This window comes from Leptinotarsa decemlineata, unplaced genomic scaffold, assembly GCF_025532065.1.
Source record: "Leptinotarsa decemlineata unplaced genomic scaffold, Ldec_3_MD MMD2_tig00026328_RagTag_RagTag, whole genome shotgun sequence".
NCBI lineage: Eukaryota > Metazoa > Arthropoda > Insecta > Coleoptera > Chrysomelidae > Leptinotarsa > Leptinotarsa decemlineata.
The window spans coordinates 1645005-1665790 of record NW_027412688.1 but is presented as its reverse complement, the minus strand read 5'-3'; the positions used below and the strand labels follow the sequence as shown (position 1 = coordinate 1665790).

General features: G+C 36.3%; 2 protein-coding genes across 3 annotated transcripts in view; both read left to right on the top strand.

The window, feature by feature from the left end:
- The window catches only part of LOC111510198 (ATP-dependent translocase ABCB1), a 43637-nt gene extending 36759 nt beyond the window's left edge, over nucleotides 1-6878 (top strand). The window contains exons 18-21 of one of the 2 annotated variants that reach the window (XM_074182079.1): nucleotides 4844-4870; nucleotides 4940-5242; nucleotides 5294-5440; nucleotides 6601-6878. In XM_074182079.1, coding sequence (XP_074038180.1) covers nucleotides 4844-4870; nucleotides 4940-5242; nucleotides 5294-5440; nucleotides 6601-6786 — 663 coding nt within the window. In that variant the 3' untranslated portion in view covers nucleotides 6787-6878. Of the gene's footprint in view, nucleotides 1-4843; nucleotides 5243-5293; nucleotides 5441-6600 lie in introns of both variants that reach the window. The other variant, XM_074182078.1, reaches the window with a different exon arrangement.
- A 4994-nt stretch (nucleotides 6879-11872) lies between these two features.
- Nucleotides 11873-20786, top strand: part of Pdp1 (PAR bZIP family member Pdp1) — a 211514-nt gene continuing 202600 nt past the window's right edge. Inside the window, exon 1 of the mRNA XM_074182530.1 lies at nucleotides 11873-12225. Within this exon, the coding sequence (XP_074038631.1) occupies nucleotides 12132-12225 (94 nt within the window). The 5' untranslated portion in view covers nucleotides 11873-12131. The remainder of the gene's footprint in view (nucleotides 12226-20786) is intronic.

The window sequence follows — 20786 nt, the reverse complement described above, 5'->3', positions numbered from 1 at the left end:
GCTCAGGCAATGAATTATAGAGTTTTACAGCACCAAAAAGAAATGATCTCTGAAACTGTGCAGTGCGATGTTGTGGCATAGTTAATTTGTTTTTATGTCTGATGTTTCTTGAGTGAATATTTTCACGCAGAATTAGTTTTTGTATTAAAAGAGGAGAATGGGGAAGGGTGATCAATTTATGGACAAAACAACCCAAATGATGAATCATACGGTTTTTCATATTGAGCCAGCGGGAGTTTTTAAAGGCTTCAGAAATTGAATCATACTTACGAAGTCCATAAATTAGGCGGCAACAAGAATTTTGCACTTTTTGTATTCTTTTTTTATCTGAGTCATATAAGTATAGCCCATATATGAAGTCACAGTAGTTGAAATGGCTTAGCACCAAACTATCACAGAGCATTCTTTTTAGAGGTTGGCTCAAAATAAAACGATTACAGTATAACAGTTTCAATGACATATAAGCTTTTTTCATTAAATTTTTAACATGACTAGTAAATCTAAGATCAGTGTCAAGCATGACCCCTAAGTTTTTAGCTGTATTGACAGGAGTCAAGATAGTATAACCTAGTTCTAAACGGAAATTGTTTTCTGCAAATTTACGATTCTTCTGCGATCCAAAGTGCATCATCATTGTTTTATTAGGATTAATTTTCAAATCATGTTCACTTGATAGCCCATTGATCAAATCAAGATCAGTGTTGAAGAGATTTTGTGCCTCAGCACACTCATCGATTTTAAAGTGCATGTATAATTGTATGTCATCAGCATACGCCTGTATTTTACATTTCTTGATGGACGAGATAATGTCAGTAGTATAAATGATGAACAATAAAGGTCCCAAAATGGAACCCTGTGGTACTCCTGATAGAATATCAAGAGGTAAGGAGTGATGACCATCAACAACAACTTTTTGAGATCGACCAAGTAAATAAGACCAGATGAGAAATAAGGCAGCACTATCAAAACCATAATATTTGAGTTTCATGCAAATCAGCTCATGATTGATGGTATCGAATGCTTTCGAAAAATCTAGTAGTACCAGAGTGCTAATCATTCCCTTATCAATTTTTGGACTAGAGGTACCTGTATCTACTATCATGGCGATCACATCCTCTTCTACTCTTACCATTCTTACTGTCATTGGTTTTCCTGGTCCTCCATTTCTTTTCAATACTTCTGTTTCACGAAGTCGTTGATGTTTTTCTGTAGAGCACATTACGATAAGAAAATCGTTCACTGTTCAACCGCCTAGCTTCTAATGAATGGCCATCGGCAAGTCCATAAATGAAATGCATGTCAGCCATCTCCGCGTTACTATAGCCATTCATGATAGAGGACTTCACTCACAAGAATTAATAATAATAATGATAATAATAATCAGAAGGTTTGTTCTGGTTCTGCGAAATACAGGTTCTAGGACGTCACTATCATGCGCAGTTGATATAGAGCGTTCTGGTTTATTGAGGATAATTTTGGACTCTTGAATCCTCTGTTCTGATTTCGACTGCGAAATGATCCTTAACTGTTTTGAACCGTCCCGAATCATTCTTGCTCTCAAGGCTGAACTGTTGAGAACTGTTCCCGTTGCTCATGCGCATTCATCTGGAAATTTGTTTGGGCTATTTGCTAGGATGTTTTTTTATTTATATGATTTGAATAATTGATGATTGAGGGTAGATAACATTTGAACTGACTATAGGGATACGCTACGTAACAAAATGGACATGATTAATAGTATTTTCTCGTCTTCATCTCTTCATATATACGATAGGTGGCACAGTGGTCTCCTCAAAAGCGTTCTGGTTCAAACAAGTAATCCAGTCATTTAAGCTTAAATTAGGTAAGAATCTCGGAATTCGAGATAACCAGCTGTAAGTCTATGAATACTTGTATATTGACACCCTAAAAGTTGTCTCAAAACCTACATATGGTAGGGTGTAAGCAACTATTAAATTTCAAGGTCAAAAAAATCGGTTTTTTGCGTTTTATTTGGAAATATCTCATTTCCTATGGGTTTTTTGCTATTTGTATTTATTATCAATATTGTAGAATACAAAATTCTCTTCAAATTTTGTTGAAAAAAATTTTTTATACGGTGAACCGTTTTCGAAATAGAGGGCGGAGAGTGCGAGGTCACAGCATCACTTCAGGTCAACCGGTGCCTCCGGTCGAAAACGCGCCATATATAGTTGATGAACTATCGATAAATCAATGAATATAAATATTTGTCAATTTTTATTAACTATTATATTATATTTTATCATTTTCTTCATGCATTGAATCTATATCTATTCAATAATACTGATAACCGTTTACTAAAATTAAAAAATTAGATTATTAGAGAGTGGAACTCAAACCTTATTGGCAGTCTATAATGCTCCGAAATCTGTGAAAAGTCTCGATCATCTTCGTTATATGTATTACGTCAAGTCTACAAAACTTAATAAACCTGTGCAGCTTTCAAATATTCCACCAACAAGTGCAGCTGCTCATCAACATTTCAACCGTGTATATTATCAAGTCCAAACTTGGTTAGGACATGATTTGGAACCCCAGGTATGGGGTTGGGCAATGCGAAACGATTTTCTGGAGCCTATCATGACAATTTTACCAATTTTGCTAAATACAATTTTCTGCAACTGCAAGAGTGGTTGTTAGCGATGCGGATGCAGGAAAGCGGGCTTGCAATGCTCTTTAGCTTATGGTCAATGTAATGGGCAAGCTTGTCTCAATGATCTACCATATCAGAGCGACATTAACGAAGATGGAACCTTTGACCCCGAAATCATGGAAGAACTTGAGACAAATGTCGTTGAAGACGATAATGAAGACCAGTTTGGAATTTACCAGCAGCCAGAAGACGACGATGAAGAGGAAGAAGATGATTAAAATTATAAATTGTAGTTTTTGTACCCTTTATTCCATTTCTTCACTTTCAATAAAAATAAATGTATTAAATGATATTTTTTAATAAAAAGATTAATTCATAATTTATTTGTTTTTTTTTCATCATGTAAGAAGTTATAAATATCAATTAGGTTAAAATTCAAATATAATTCCTATATTTTCATAAACAATTCTGCAATTACATGGGCAGGTAAGTGTTGTTAAATAAATTAATACTGAATAAAAAGTGGATAAGTTAGGAAAAAAATGATAAAATATAATATAATAGTTAATAAAAATTGACAAATATTTATAATCATTGATTTATCGATAGTTCATCAACTATATATGGCGCGTTTTCGACCGGAGGCACCGGTTGACCTGAAGTGATGCTGTGACCGCGTGCTCTCCGCCCTCTATCTCGAAAACGGTTCACCGTATAAAAAATTTTTTTCAACAAAATTTGTAGAGAATTTTGTATTCTACAATATTGATAATAAATACAAATGACAAAAAACCCATAGGAAATGAGAAATTTCCAATAAAAGCGCAAAAAAACGATTTTTTGACCTTGAAATTTAATAGTTACTTACACCCTACCATATGTAGGTTTCGAGACAACTTTTAGGGTGTCAATATACAAGTATTTACAGACTTACAGCTGGGTATCTCGAATTCCGAGGTGAACTTACTATAATGACTGGACTAAAGTGTCCGAGACTATTTCGGACTGTTTGAGATTTTTTGTTTGTACGCACCATGTCTTGCGAAGTTTACAAACAGTTTCGGATGTTAGAACCAGAACAAACCTAGAGTAAAGTCTTTCCTATTATCAAATACATAAATGCATAGCTCTAAGATAAATAAACTTACTCTTGTTAAAAGTCTGAAGTGGGAAGAGATATTTCTACATGAGTATGTACAGGGTATCCTAGCAATGAGTCGCAGAACCTTTTTTTGTACCAAGAAAACATCTTGTACTAGTGTGGATCCACCCCAAAGGAGGAGGAACTCATATCGTATTCATGAAGCCACATGAGCATGATATAACATGAGTATTTGTTCACATGTGAGTACATCTCTGAGCTGACAAAGAAAATTAATTTTTCTAATCAGATTATTACAGTGAAATTTCCAGTTTACACAATTGTGATGCCTGAAAATGTTGCTTTGTCAGTGTAACTTAATTTTTTACTGTTAGCTAACTGTTATATCAGAAATATTTTTCTGAACGTGATGATACCTCATGATATGTGTTTTCTTAGTATTGAAGAAAAGTGAATTTGCGCTACACCACGAAGTTATATTACTCAATAATCGTTCACACTCCTCAGCAATAATATCATCTTCTTCATTCAAGATCAGTATGGATATATCATCTGCGTAAATAACAAAGTGTGCATCTTTAGCTGAAGTGTCAATTTCGTTAATATAAAAAAGGAACAGAATGGGCCCAAGTACTGAACCTTGGGGAATTCTCTTTAAAATATAATGCTGAATGCAGTCAAACGCCCTGCTGAAATCACGAAAAATTCCAACCGGGCATTCCCGGCCTCCAAAAAATGAACAACCTTTCTGTAAAATGCTAAGGGGCACTGTAAGTCGACTTCATTTGGCAAAATCCATGTTGATTTACAGACATCAGGGCATTACTCTCAGTAAATTTCATCAATCGTTCCATAAAAGCATACTCAAGAATTTTTGAAAAGCTGGAAGGCACGATAACGAGTCTGTAATTTTCCATTAATAGACAAAATAGACAAATAGACAAAGTCGACACATACAAATGATCATATACGAGACATACTATTCAACAGGATTGTTAGATTCTTCATAACTTGGTAGGTCCAAGTTGATAATTTTGAAATTACCAAAATTGTTCAATATTCTGCTTGAAAATAATCTTGCTTTCAGAAAATGTTAGCATTATCATTTAATCAATTGTTTTTTTCAGAATGACGAGACCGTGAATTACACTGGAGTAAGTTTTTCTTACCCTACAAGATCTCTAGTTACTGTACTGAATTCGTTGAACCTTTCCATTCCTAAGGGCAAGACGGTAGCTCTGGTTGGCCCCAGTGGTTGTGGAAAATCGACCATTTTGCAATTATTAGAAAGATTCTACGACCCGACAGAAGGAAAAGTAGTAGTTGATGGAAAAGACATCAAAATAATGGATTTGAATACTCTCAGATCACAACTTGGTATCGTCTCCCAAGAACCTAACCTCTTCGACAGAACCATTGCCGAAAATATAGCTTATGGCGTGAATCACAAGGATGCTACCATTGATGAAATAATCACTGCAGCTAAGTCCGCCAATATACATAATTTCATTACGTGTCTGCCACAGGTACATCAGTTAACACCAAGCTGCTGATTTATTCACTATCTCAATTTGTAGGCATATGACACAAGGCTGGGATCCAAAGGAACTCAACTTTCGGGTGGGCAGAAACAAAGAGTGGCTATTGCACGTGCTTTGATCAGGAAACCAAAAATCTTGTTATTAGACGAAGCAACATCTGCATTGGATAATGAAAGTGAGAAGGTAAAGAACGAATCTTGATGAATGAACACAGTTACCAAGCAGCAAAATTTTTTTATAATTTCATGGTGCTGCACCAGTTTTATTTTGTTGGTATTTCATTATCACTTCCGAAATGCTAATTGATTATATTGGACGAGCCGTGAATATAATACAGTTGTAGGCAATAAAAGTGTTTTATAAATTTGTCATAGAAACGTTTATAAAATAAAATTATAAATACGTTATAAAATAGTCACGAAATTATCACAGAAACGTTTTTGCAAGTGACTTATAAAACATAGTTTCCTATAAAAGCAAATTATTTTGTAGAGACTTTTTCAAGATTATTTTGTAACTGCTTCCTATAGGTTTAATAAAATTATTTTATTGGAATGCTTTGAAACATAATTTTGTTTTAATTACCATATTGTCACTTTGATGATGATTTTCCAACTATTTCATAGTATGCTATATTCACTACAATTCCAAAACAATCAAATAACTGTTATAAAATCAAATTGCTTCCGCTAATATATATTTGCTGTCTCCAAAAATAAAATGCATCACTTAAGAAGAACCAGCTTACATTTATTTTAGAGGTCGTGTAATGAAGTATAGTTTGTCAAGTTTGATTTGTCTAGCGTCCCAATATCTTTATACCTAATAAGGTCGTGTAATATTTGTCATTGGAAAAAAATTAAGGAAACTGGTTCGTGTCAGACGAAGATTCACGTAACCTAGTGCTTCAATTTTGTTCTTGCTAAAAACAGGATTATTAATGATTCAAATCCGTCGATTTAAGTGGAGCACCATGTTTATATACACTCAAATCACTAGCTCGAAACTACTTCGAAATTCAGCCTTCATAATCGATGAAAGAATCTTCTTAGCCAAAACATCCCTACAACATCCCTATTCAAACAATACGTGAGAAATTGAGCCTTCATTTTTATAGAAATCTATAGCTTTAAAAGTAGTCCGACTCTGCTGCAATATCTGCTGCAAGTCCTAAGACTTTCAGTATGTTGAAATGATATGAGTAATAAACTCAAAAAATCAAACACCGCCTTTGTGGGAATTAGTTCCACCCTTAACCCTAATTCGACTCTACTATTATTTTTTAAATCTTTACAAATCTAACACTGCATATTTTATCAAATTTACCTACGATTATTCTTCAGGTCGTGCAAGAAGCTCTCAATAACGCTAAGAAAGACCGAACCTGCATAATAATCGCTCACAGACTCACAACTATACAGGATGCCGATATCATATGTGTCATGAAAGAAGGTTCTGTTGTTGAAATTGGTACGCACTTGGAACTCCTGGAAAGAAGAGGACTGTACCATAAATTCTATTCTTTATAGAGCGGTCAAAAATGAAAGTTGTTGTTTCTATTAATTTTGGATTAAAAGGTGTCTGTGTATGTTTCATCCAAAATATATTCAATGTTGTTTACATGAAAGTGTATTTCACATGTTTCACACCTCAGACCGCTCCTTTTCCCTCTTGTATGAATGATATGTCGATTATGAAAGCACATCAAAATTCTCAATACAATGTCGGTCGGTAGCCGGGCGGTTCGACGTGCGTGCTTTGTTCACCACTCAAATCGGCCGCCTGTTGGTCGGCGGTTCAAGCCCCAGGCTGAAAAATCGATTTTCACTCGCTATCGTCCACCCCGTGTCAGGAATCACACGTTAAAAGGTAAGACCTCGTTAGTCCTTAGCTCGCAGAAGTTTCGACTTCTGAGGGTTGTCGTTCGTAGGGGTGTGACAGCTGGTTAACGAAAAAACATATTTTAAACATATATTCCGAATATTTATTGATATATTGTAATTTCTCCGTTGTTGTCTGTGTCGGAAAAAGTTGAGAGGTGAGTTCAGGAAACTATAGAGATCAGTTTCATAGTTCATATTCATTTTTCATTATTGAAAATGAATTTTTTGACAACGTTTCGAACTCAATTCAATTCTTCTTCAGGGCCACTGAACCAGTTAATTAATCTATTATTACTATTATAGAAGTAAAACTTCGTAAATGGAAAAATAAATATTTTCGTCATTTCAATGTTCAACAGGTTACAATCAAAGTGCATATTGTTGAAAATGCGACTCGAGAGCTATGTGATATTGTTCACCACTTTTTTTTCTGTTTTTTTTTCATTTTCTTTTTTTCTCTTTGTGTATTTGTCTATTGATGATTTTCACTCAATTTGAAAAATTTGTATCAATCGCGAAATTCGGCTGTTTCCAATTCCGATTAAATATATGGAGCGCTCCTCGTATCAATATATTTGGTAGGTCGCTGGAACAGCAGCAGAACAACAGGGACTTGATATATAGACTCGCTACAGAAAGCATCTCAGGTGATTCGACAACCTATTGAGAAAATTGCTGGCCAGCTAGTGTTGTGTGATCCAACAGGTTCTTACGATCATTCTCCTGGAATCAGAAATCTCTCTACAAGCCGCTACTAGAGCCGACATACATTCAGGTGAGAACCATAGCCACGTAATCTCTCAGGCTCTTTTTTTGTGTCCTGAACAATATTCTATTGGAAACTTCCTCAAATCATTTTGTTCTGCTGCTGTTTCAGCGACCGACCAAATATATTGATACGAGGAGCGCTCCATATATTCAATCAGAATAGGAAACAGCCGAATTTCGCGATTAATACAAATTTTGCAAATCATATATTATACTTACATTCCACTTATCTAATGAAGCTACAGATACAAAAAAATATATGAAATGGTTCAACAGACGGGAATATCCATTAAAGGTGAAAAATATTACTGGAGTTTTTTCCCAACACCAAATCGTTATTTTTAACACCTCGGCATGTGTTTCGATCACCAAGTGATCATCTTCAAAGAGGAAGAGTACAACAAGTCATACATTACAGTGCCTTTTGGGAAGTCCAAAAGACAAAGTCAAGAATTCGGAAAAGTCTGGAATTTATGAAATTGAATGTAAGGACTGCGATGCAAAATATTATGGACAGACAAAAAGATCTATTGAAGTAAGATATAAGGAACACATAGCACACTTAAAATATGGACGCCCATCATATTTTGCAAGAGAATCATTCCATAGACTTCAGTTCATTAAGATTAGTTGGACAAGTTAACAACAACAGGCAACTAGATGCCTATGAGAGTGTAGAAATAAGTAAACACAATAATATCATGAATAACGATGATGGACCTATACTAAAGAGCATACTATATAGCTGGTTGAAATAAAATAATGTTGTTGGGTTTACTGATTACTACCTAAGGACACATTGCAAAAATAAATTTGGATAGGCAATATTGTGAAATTAATTTTTATATAGCTGAAAATTGTTTTATATAAACATATATTGTAAAATAATAGATAAGGCAAAATTGTAAAATTAATTTAGGTTGGTATACCTGTATGGTTGGTACGCCTGAAAGGTTTACCTGTATGGGATACCTATATAGCATAAATAGGATTAGCTCGCATTAGTTTCTAGTTTTAATCTTCCTCTTTGAAGATGATCACTTGGTGATCGAAACACGTGTCGAGTTTTTAAAAGTAACGATTTGGTGTTGGAAAAAACCTCCAGTAATATTCATTACTACACCAAAGGTTCCAAACAGTGCATCAAAAGGTGAAAAAGTTTAGGCCTGCAGAAGTATACCGAATATACATGAACTGGGAAGGAATATCGTGTCTTTGTATATCTGAATCGAGATGAAAGTAAATTCAATTTCGAAAGATCTGCCCCACGGATACGTGGTTCAGACATTTCCTAGAATTCTGTCAAAGAAAAGATAATGCGGACTTTCTCTGATAACTCTTCTATTCTTAACAATTCAACTCCACAATATTAGGTTGTTTTGAAAGTTATATCCGTTTTAATGCGTCTTCTTCAAACTGTTATATCTCAGTGAGTAATAATACAATTCAATTAAAATGAGTGCCATTTGAATCAATGCACTCTTGTCAAAGTAATACAAATCGAATAATATCGCCATTGTTACAACTCTGGATTCGCTGAGGTCCACGAAGGCTGTTTTCACCTGGTCCTGATTGGCAAAGGTTCTACAGGTGAGTTCATCAAAGTGCTTGAAAATATGGTAGTCGATTGGCGAAAGGTCTGGAGAGTATGGTGGTCGGACGGTGATTTGTAAAACTTTTCGAACATGTGTGTTGTTTGTTTGTAGGTAGAAGTAGGTAATCATTTTACGCTTGAGAAAGTTATTGTATGGCGAAACACGTGTCGCGGTTTTTGTAAAACTCTTCATAGTGAAAATTATAAAATGAACTATATTAGTGAGTTTCAATATGAATTTTCATCAAGTATCTGCCAGTTTCATTCAATTCTCGAATTCTGTCGATGCAAGGAAATGCGATTTCCATCGGGTCAATAAACCCCCAAATAAAGGTGGATGCGCCGGAAGAAACCTCGACAGAGCACATGCACTCTTCCTCACAAAAAACCGGCGTGCGTCTCCAAACAATGTTTATCCGATAACCGTGTACAGAGGGTTGCATAGCGCCGGGCGCGTGCGTCTCACGCCTTCGATTCCAATCCTCGACAGCGGACGGGACGCGTCTTGGCAGTGTTGCCAATAAAAAGAAAAATACGCAAGATCTGGATATTTTCAGTATCTTCGCACATTTATATAATTTGAAGAACATACAAGAATAAATCACCCTAAACTTATATGGATTTTCTGAAAATTAGTTTCTGGACATTCAAAAAATTCATTGTTTCTGAATCACAACCCATTGAACATTGTTATAAGATTCATGAACAAAATAGCATTATACATATAGATCAATTCGTTGTGAAACTATATATAGGTCAGCACTGTGTAGCATTTCTTGCACATAAACTATACCAACTATACTTTCTAATAGTAAAAAGTAATGAATGCAAAACGCTAACAAGGTCTACCCAATTTTGAATCACAAACCAAATTTTTTATTGGCGTTCGGGTCGTTTGCAGTAAACAATAACTTCAACTCGAACATTATTCATTATATCCTCGAAAAAAAAACGTTTCAAACAGTCCAATAAACAAGTAGTCTTCCACATTGAAAATAACACACCCACAAAACAATCCCTTATATATAAAAATCATCAGATGGAATAAAAATATTACTAACAAAGGAAAACATTAACTTATCCTGTTAACCCTATGGGTCACAACAAGTCACACATAGACAGGGATAAAAGATCAGGTGTCTATAAAGTAACATGCGGATCATGTCCAAAAGTTTATATAGGAAGGCTTTCAAGCAAGAGCTTTCAAAACGAGAATCTTCGAACATAAAAGAAGTTCTAAACTGAAAAGAACCAATTTCAGACATAAATCCGATATTATTTCAGCTTCTACTCTACAGAGATAATGAGTTTAGCTTGTTCATAAGCTTGCCAAGATATTGCCAAGCTTATGAATTGGTTTTCTTAATAATATTTTCAGAATCCATTTTTCAATTATTTCAACAATCTTCACAATCTTCACAATAGGCCCCTCTCCAAGCTATTATGCCATATATCAGTTGGGTTTCCACTTATGTGCAATACAGCATTAAAAGATGTTTTTCTTACAGAATATTTCTTAAGTATTTAAATTTAGACAATAGACTTCTGATTTTTTGCACTAACTGAGTCCCATTTCAGATGAGTGTTTATCAATCCACCGAGATATTTTATTTCTGTAGCTTGTGTGATTTTCACGATGTTGTTTTCGCATCTAATTTCAAGGGGCTGGAGACTGGGTGAATTTTTGGTATGAAAAGGCTAGGAATTGTGTTTTAGAACGATTTATAATCATAAAATAGTTTCATATTTAGCCAGTCAATGAATGTTTTAAAGTCATTTTATGATTTAGTGATGGGGGAGGTCCAACTTTCAACTTCGTAAAAAACTTGCCGTGTCGTGTGGGTAGCTTATAATTGCCCCTTTCGTGTGGAGATTTAACAGTTCATTGGGAAACAATGTGAAACGAATGGGACCAATTATTGTGCCTTGAGGTACCCAACTCACAGATTGCTTTCTCGAAAACATGATAAATAAATTGTGTTCAGCATACTGTATAGCTGGGTATCCTAATGATATACTCGCATTGAATTCATATTGAGTTTACTAGCCGTGGTTAGCAGTTTTTTCGTCCTGACATTTTGTCTGCACCTGCGGCAGACACTGGTAAAGGAGATACGGCAATAATGGTGATAATCTGATCCATTTGTTTTCAAAACTGTTTTCATCGAACTGTAACTTAGATAGCTTATTTCAAAGTCAAAATTCAAGCATGCGTGCATCCTCCAGGAGTTTATGTTCCGCGCTTTTCGATCGAATCCTTGACATCTCCCTCGCGCGGGTTGGCAACACCGCGTCTTGGTTATGTTGCAATAAATACGTAACAGCATAAAGCACCGCGAACGTTATCATGTGTAATTTTCGAACCATTATCAACGCGTTATCAACCTTGGACTGTAACCCAGACCGCGGCAGTTTGTAGCGCTGCGATGCAGTAATGTCTCGTCTCAGAGCCAACTATTTTAGTCGAAATTGACTGCGTTGGCCGGCCGCGCTAGAACTTTTAGTCCCGCATCCGCGTTTCCAGCGGCCGTTTTCGAGAGAGAGAGTGCTGAGGGGTGTCCGACACCGCTCAAAACAAACCGCCAAAATTCCGCGATCAATCTACAATTTCAGTGATAGTGATAGTGAGATGAGTTACAAGGATCGGGGCTCACCGATACTACTGGAAAGTGGTCTTAAGTCGTTCCTGGGACATCCCGGCCACAATTTCCCTCTCATAAACGGTGAGTCGCATTCAAAAAATCGCCTCGTGTAGCGAGGAGATCGATGATAACGTCGGAAACCGGTCCGTGGACCGATCGAGCATTAAACCACTAGCGGATTGAGATGTTTTAATTAATGAATATCAGTTTCGGTTAACCAAACATTGTCTTAATAATTTCGTATCAATGTAATGGTTCCAGTCACATGTTCAATAGTGGGTTTCGCATGCGCAGAGCGACTTACCTGTGTCACATTACTCTAGGCAGCGTGAACGCTGACGTAAATGGATTTTCTTCATTTCCTGAAAGGGGTTTTGACAAGGGAGAGGAAGGTTTTCAACTTTTGGGCGAATGTACAAAGGAATGACCAACGTTTTGAGCATGAAACAAGTCAAGGAAAACTTAACTTCATTCAAACAGATGGAGCTTCACAATAACCAACTTTCCTGTATTGATAAATGTTGGGTTATGTTGTTTAATGTGTTGAATTGCAAGTTGCACAAGATAAGTTTTTGGAATATTTAGAGAACCCACAAAATGGATCACTGTTCTAGCAGGATTTCCTGATTTATCATTCCATTGGATAATATTGCACAACTTTGAAAATCATCATCTTTTCAAACCATAACCTTTCTTTTCCATGCCTCAATTCTCAAATGACTTGTTCTGATCTCAATCTTCCTGGAATATGCTAGGAATGTTCTACAATTTAGGATATAACCTTCAAGCAGTTGCTTTTGAGGATTGTGGAGATGCTATAACTTGTTTCACAATATAGGATACTTGTTGTGTTTCTCGAAGGCTGTTTAACTCGTCCCAAATCTGCAAGTGCAGTATCATAAGGTTATTTCGGTTTTGATCTTTCCTGACAGAAGTTTCAACAATAATCTTCCTTGTACTAGGAAGATAAACACCCATTTATATTGAAAACACTTTAAAATTTTTTTACTTACATACTTGACAGATAACAGCAAACAACGAGTAAGTTTTCAGAGAAATTGGATGATCGTGAAACCAGTGAAGTTCAGTAGTGTGTTGCAGATCCAGGATGTCTTATTCAGTCGTCGATACATCTGAGCATTGTTCTGATAAGGTGGTCTATATCCTGTTGGGGTATCTCATTTCACCCGACTTCTAACTCATGTCTAAGTGCTGTCAAAGTCTGTGGGGGCTGTTAGCAGTATGCGACCAAGATAGATAGATAGATAGATAGATATTTCACTACGGTATATAGGTACATTAGTAGCAAGTCGGAAGTACAGCATGTAGATGAACATCATAAATGAACATAAAACAGTAACAGTAAATTATAGAGAAAAAACATTATCAAATAAAATATACAGAAAAGTAATTGAATAAAATGTACATACAATTTCACAAAGAAAGTAAATATAAAATAATAAACATAGTATATTATAAAAATTCTTCGAACACTGATGTTGTGGCAATATATTCCTCCGTACTATAAAAACTTTTTTTCATTAGATAGTCCTTGACGTGCTTTTTAGAACTTGGCAATGGTGAACTTATGATACTAGATGGCAGAATATTACATAGATTGACATCGAGTGAGTTCTTAGAGGATTTTTGTAAATTGAACTGGTGAGGTCTCACAAGATTAGCTCCACGAGTGTTATATAAAGATAGATGGTACCGTCATAATGCCTAGTCTTCTGAAAAATGGCCTGCATCAATCACGGAAACCTACGTTCAAAATAATTCTAATTGCACGCTTTTGAAGCGTAAAAACTTTTCTGACATTGGAGGAGTTACCCCAGAGTAGAGTTCCATAGCTAACGTGAGAATGAAAAAATTCATAATAAGCTGAAATGAGAGTCTCTATGTTAACAAAGTTTCTCAATTGTCGAAGTGAAAATAAATATTTCGAGAGCTTCTGGTTTAATACCTCTATATGAGGTGACCAGTTCATAGCATCGTCAAGAGTGATTCCCAGTAAATTGACAGTTTTGCCCACACAAATATTATTATTAGTCGAGAACATTATTTTTTGTGTTTTTTCCTCATTAAGTTTCAGTAGGTTTGAATTGAACCACGATTCAGCTTGTTTTTCTGCAAGTTTCATAGCTGCGAGCAGATTCTGACAGTTGTTGTCAGAGCACAGAAATCGATGTGCCATCTGCATAAATGACACATGTTTAAGGTAATAATCCATAGAAGAGATCGTTGACATAAATTATGAATAAGAGAGGCCCCAGCACAGACCCTTGAGGAACTCCGAGCTGAATCGGCTGTAGATCAGATATTCTGTTATTGCCTAGATCAACGAGCTGTTTTCTATTCATTAAATAAGATGGAGAAAGTGAAAGTGCTAAAGCTCTGACTCCATATTCTTGTATGAGAAACGCAGTCGAATGCTTTACTCAAATCACAAAGTGTCACAGCACTGTGATGACTCTTTTCAAAACCATCAACTAAATCCCTCACAACCCGAGCTACTGCTTGAACAGTCGTGCAGATCTTTCGGAAACCGTATTGGTTAGTGTTTAGAAGATTGTTTCCTTCAAAATAGAGGTATAACCTTTTTTTAGGATTATCTCGAGAATTTTTCCAAAAATGGGAACGATGGAAATGGGACGGTAGTTTTCAGTAAGATTTTTATCACCTTTTTTGAAAACTGGAATGACTTTACTGATTTTGAATTCGTCTGGGAAATATCCTTCGCTAATACAAGAATTGTAAATAAACGTAAGAGGTTCCATCAGATATGTGCATGTTTCCTTTATGATCTCACTATTAAGGTTGTACACATCAAGACAATTGGAGTTTTTTAGCTCATTTATAGCATTGAAAACTTCAGATGAAGTGATGGGTTCGAAAAATAAGGATCCAGATAAGGAAGGTTTGAGACCATTATCAAGTGATCTCACAGAGTTTTCGTTAACTTTGTGTGGTAGTTGACTTACTATGGTTTCGGCAATGGTGGTAAAATATGAAGAATATCCCACACATGTTCGATCGGTGAAAGATTGGGCGATCTGGGTGGCCATGGTAGGCAATTGATGTCGTGTTGATCTATGAACTCTGGAGTTACTATAGCCACATGCAGACTAGCGTTGTCTTGTTGAAATATGAGGTTCTCGATGGTCTCAAGATATGGAAGGAGATGAGGCTCCACTACTTGGTGAATGTAACGAATAGCTGTCATGTTGCCTCTGATAAAGACTGAAGGAGTCCTACTAGCATATGCAATAGCACCAACAGTATGGTAACATGCCTGTCCACATCTAACTGGAGATCTCGTCTTTCACAACGACGCCTTCTTCCTCTTGCTCGTCCATCGTGCATACCCAAACAAAAGCAAGATTCATCGCTGGAAACTACGCGGTTCCACTGTTGATCCCAATTTGTTCTGTCTCTGCACCAGTGCAATCGGATTCGTTGATGCTCGAGAGTCGGTGCCAACACCTAATGGTAATAATAAAAAAACAGTCCGAAACTTCTTATTCGCCGATATACTGTGCGCATTTCAACAACCCTTTCGTGTTCTTCAAACCAATTGATCTACTAGAAATGAACCGATCCCTAAGAACCAAAAGTCTTAATCTACGATCCTCAGGCGCTGTTGTTCCCCTGCGACGACCGGTGCCCCCAGCTCTGTGTTCTTGGTGTTCTTGGGTCCATACCTGATGACATCTATAATATTTCTCCAACTGAGAAACCTGCCTCACGTCAGCCAACAATTCGTCCTGTCTCAAAATTACTAAGTTGAGGAGTAAGACGAAGTCTTCGCACTCGAGACATAGTGTTACGAAACACTTTAAAACAAACTCTCTAACAGTTAAAGCATGAATAAGACTAAAAGTTGGAGAAATGGTGAATGCTCACACAAAAAATTGTTGAAAAACTGCTCAGAATAGCTTCAGATACGGCTCAAATTTTACTGGCTTTTTACTGGCATCAATATGAATACACGTGCAAAACATTATTGAAATTTCCAGTTTGTGCATTAAGAAACTTGAGTTTCTAACAACTTAACCGTGCCACACAGTCCCCCACGGCTCTGAGGATTGATTCTCAACAGCCCCCTACGACTGTGAGGAATCTATTTCATAGACCAAAGCTTCGGAAAGGATACACCGAAATATGCCCCGTGGGATCCAATAAAAACAATAGATTATTGAAATATTTTTAATATAAATGGGTTTTGCCGTGGTCGTCTCTGGTTACAATTTGCAAACGTTCTAACTGCAACTGCGGCAGTCATCTTTCAGTGGCGTGCCAGATCTTTGGTAGATATGTTCTCTCTTCCTTTCTGTTGAAGTTCTCTTGGTGTTTGTGTATTTCTATGGCTTCCGAATACATTCTTGTTGACGACGTTGCTAGCCGGTGTTTTCAAAAAGTATCTTGTGTTCCTCGTGAGACAGTGACAGTTAAGTGCAGACTTCTCGGTCTGTCCCAATCGGCAACTCCGCTTCTGCTCGACTTGACGGTTACTGAACCATTTTCTGAAGTAATTGGTTGAGTACTGAAGCAAGTGCTCGGACTGTAATCTGAGTAGGTACGTTAATAGTACTAAATTGGAAATATTTGGAGCAGATTGAAATAATGAAACAGGTACTGATTATAATTGTGATTCCTTGGTGATTGTGGTAGTGGACGGGGTACTGATAACGTACTTGGATGCCATATGTTATCACAGGCCATTGTACTGAGTCATTAATGTGTGAAAGTTCATGTGGAAGTTTAGACAGAAATGTGAAGTGAAGGCCCCTTTTCTTCGCGCCGGTATCCAGGCCGGATTCGGTTAACCACGTAAAGGGGGCCATATATGTGAATTTCAAAACCCAAAAGTCTCCCGAGGGGAAGGCCACTCAAAAAAGAAGTGCAAGACAGCTGCGCCCCCCGACGGAACTCCTGTCAACTACTGAGGAGAATGGCCAAATGAGCCAGAATGGAAAGGGAATAAGATACAATAATTGTAACAATACTGAAATTCTGAGGATTTGGAGATGTACATCTGCTGAAAAAGTTATCAACGTCCTTTTAGACATCTATAAATAAAAAAGAACTGCAGCGGATTCTCTTGGCTGATTGCAATTTCAACTAATGATAATGTCACCGTTGACGAGTTTCTTCCTCAAAACAAACCGTTTCCAGTTGTAGGCGCGATGAATCGAGCGTCTAAGCTAATAAGCACCACAAACTGTAAAATTAAGTCGTTAAAATAATATTGAGTTGGTTTTCGTGTTTTGTCTATTTTTATTGCGAGCACATGAGTTTTATTTTTATCAGTGCTACTGACGTTTGCGCTTTATCTGCGGCCTCGCTTCTCATCTCAGTATTTTACGCTCAATTCTGATGATTGATATCGAATGTACGGATTCCGATGGAATTTGTATTTCGGTCGGATGTATTTATGGTTCAATAATATTGGGCGCTTCCTCACTATCGGATGCTGAAGCGATGACAATTTTTATTTCACCAGAGAGAAAATACAGAGAGAGGCATCGAAAAGAGAGATACTGACAGTGAAAAAACGTTTCGCAAACATACGGAAGCACATCAAGTTTGTTTTTTGGGATTCGATGCAGAAACCTTGGCAAACCATATTTTCACTGAGCTGAAGTACAATCCCTAATTTCTCAATAATAATAATATTTTGTTTTTTCTTTTGTTTTTGCACAAACATCGTCAACAGAAGACTTTCAGAATAGTAGTAGGACACCGATAAACCACCAAAGGCAAAAACTCACCAAAAAAGACCATAGTTATTCTATGTTGGTCAACGGCTGGTGGAAACTTTCTGCATCTGTATCAAACCATCACAGCAGAGTCCTATTTTGGGAAAATTGAACGTTGAAGTCCTGTCTCACCCACCATACTCTTCAGAACTACGTCAACCGACTACCGTCTTCCCAAGCACTTAGAGAAATTTCTCACCGGTTGAGACTCCTCCAATCCGGATCAGGCACAAACAGCCTTCGTCGACTTCATCAAATCCTGAGCACACAATTTTTATGCTGACGGAATGGATCAATTTGAGTTACATTGTGAAAAGTGCACTGATTTATATAGCGTTCACTTTGATCTAAACAATCTAATAATTGATTTATGTAGTAATGAGTAACTTTTGAAGAACAGATGTCTGTTCTGTAAAAGATACATTAAGTATTCATAAATGTAAAGGGCGTATGTATTGTTATTATTAAAAGCTTTTATTTAACTTGACTTGTATGTATGTTAACAAATCTTGCAAGTTTAATTTGACCCGGTATCCGATCGACCTGAAATTTTGCAGCTGGTCCAGAACCGATAACAATGCATGTTATTCATAAACGTGACCTGATGCTGCTGCCAGGATCGGCTCCGTGCGAGAGATTTCCTCAGTGGTAAATAGGAAGGACACGACATTTTGTGTACGCATTCGTTTATGATATAGGCAGTTGGTAGGCCTACCATGAAATAGATGCCACATCCAGGATTGGCTTCAATAAAAAAATATACGATCATTACGAAAGTCCATCTATAAAACGGAGAGTCCTTCAACAGAAAAACTTAAGGAACGGGAAAAACTATTATTAGGATAAACTATATTCTATATAAATAGGTAGGTAGGTACCTACTCCTCCGGCATACCTTATAGAAGAATCAGTTTGTTATATTTCTCAGTCTATTCATTTCATTGATGGCGTCATTATTACATGGCCGAGTCCCAGTTAATTTCGAACAGTCCTAACAGTCCTAACAGTCCTAACAGTCCTGCATTTTGTGAACTGTACAAGCCCACGATAAAACAATTGGCAACATTTCACGTTCAGCTGATATTTAGCTGGAAATTGCACAGATTTCAGTTGAATAACGTGGATCCCATCTTTGCCGGAGTCGATACGGACTGATGGAATGTCCGTGTCATATCGTTGTGCTCTCCGGAAACAGGGCCATATAATTTCTATTATATGATATCATTATATGATGGCATCTCCAATTCATCCTCCAAGTTTTCCTGCTCAGCTTCTTCAAAAGCATATTGCCAATTGTTAATTGTTTCATGCTGGGCTTGTACAATTCATAAAATGCAGGATAGTAATAGTTTTCCACGTTCCTTAAGTTTTTCTGTTGAAGGACTCCGTTTTATAGATGGACTTTCATATTGACCGATAACTATCGATTGAAACTAAAAAATATAAAATAAAATAATAAGAAACTTTTGAAACAAGCTTTTATTTAAGTGCCCTAAAAAGATCAAAATAAAATTTTAAATCACATTAAACACATTCATTCATGACTTTACAGAATTGAAATTATAATAAAAGCTTGTCGCGACAAGCAATTTTGAAAATGCTTGTCATCCAAAATGAAATGACAATAATTTCAAATCGATAACATTTACCATTGGCAAAATACGTGACTGCGAAACTGCGTCTTTGTCGGAAGCTAGTGTGACATCACAAGATATGTGCCATTGTCCATACAGCGTCCGAACCTTGTCTGATCTGTTATGAAGCGAAGCGTTTAATATTTGAGGTGACAGGTGAACTTTTTTATGGTCACAGAATATGTTTTTTTATCAAATTCAAATTGAAGGGGCTTCTGATGTTGAATTCTTATTTTTTGCAGCAATGAGAAATGAAATTGAAGTGATGTATGTTAGTGTATTGGTGTGTTGGGGTGATAAATAGTGTTTCATTCGCCCTGTTCATAAATAGTTATGAATGAAATAATTTCAATATCACCTCGGAGTAAATTTAATCACACCAAAATAATATTCATAACTGAAACAAATTCTTAGCTATTTGCAAGGCACTATTAAATTCTCTATTTTTTGGTAACATCTACAAACAATTTGGAACAACACTGCTACCTATTTCTCAATCAGAATGACGGCATTTCATTTATTTACTCCAATGTTCTTATCATTTCTTGGCACTAAATTAATTCTACTTCATAGATACGTTCTCCGGAAAGGAGTGGCTTCTCCACACAGGATCTTAATTGAATGAAACCAAACAAGTGTTGATAAAAATACCACGAGAAGGTTTCATATGAAAACACGAGAAAAGCATCCACAACAGAATTGCTTATTACGGGGTGACGAGAACATTATTCATCCAAACAAAGTGATACTGAAAAAAACGATTTTCTGAAACTCAAAAATGGCAGGTTGATCTAAATACTTCAAACTGGACTTGAAACGTCTGAAAGGCTGACTGATAATAATAGTTTTTCTTGTGAGTGTGAGTAAAATCTTTCATATACAAGTATTACGTTGTACAAAGTAGACCAATTTGGACACATTTAAAATGGAACTCCTGTTTTCAAACTAGATAGATGAAAACTGATGACTGTGTATGAAAGTTGAATTTTATGACAAACTCAGTGGTGGAAACCGCATATTGATATCTGTCATCGTTTCTGAGTTACAGCATGTTTTAGGAAAATGTGCATTATCAAAAAGTTGCCTGTAACTTTTTTCCTGTCAAAAATTTCTTGTTTCTGAAAAAATATTCTCCAAGCACTTGTTTACGTAGAATTCAAAGGTGTAAAAAACTCATTTTTTCAAATGAGATATCAATAGTTATGAGTGGAAAACTATTTTTTTCAATAAGACACCCTGTACATAT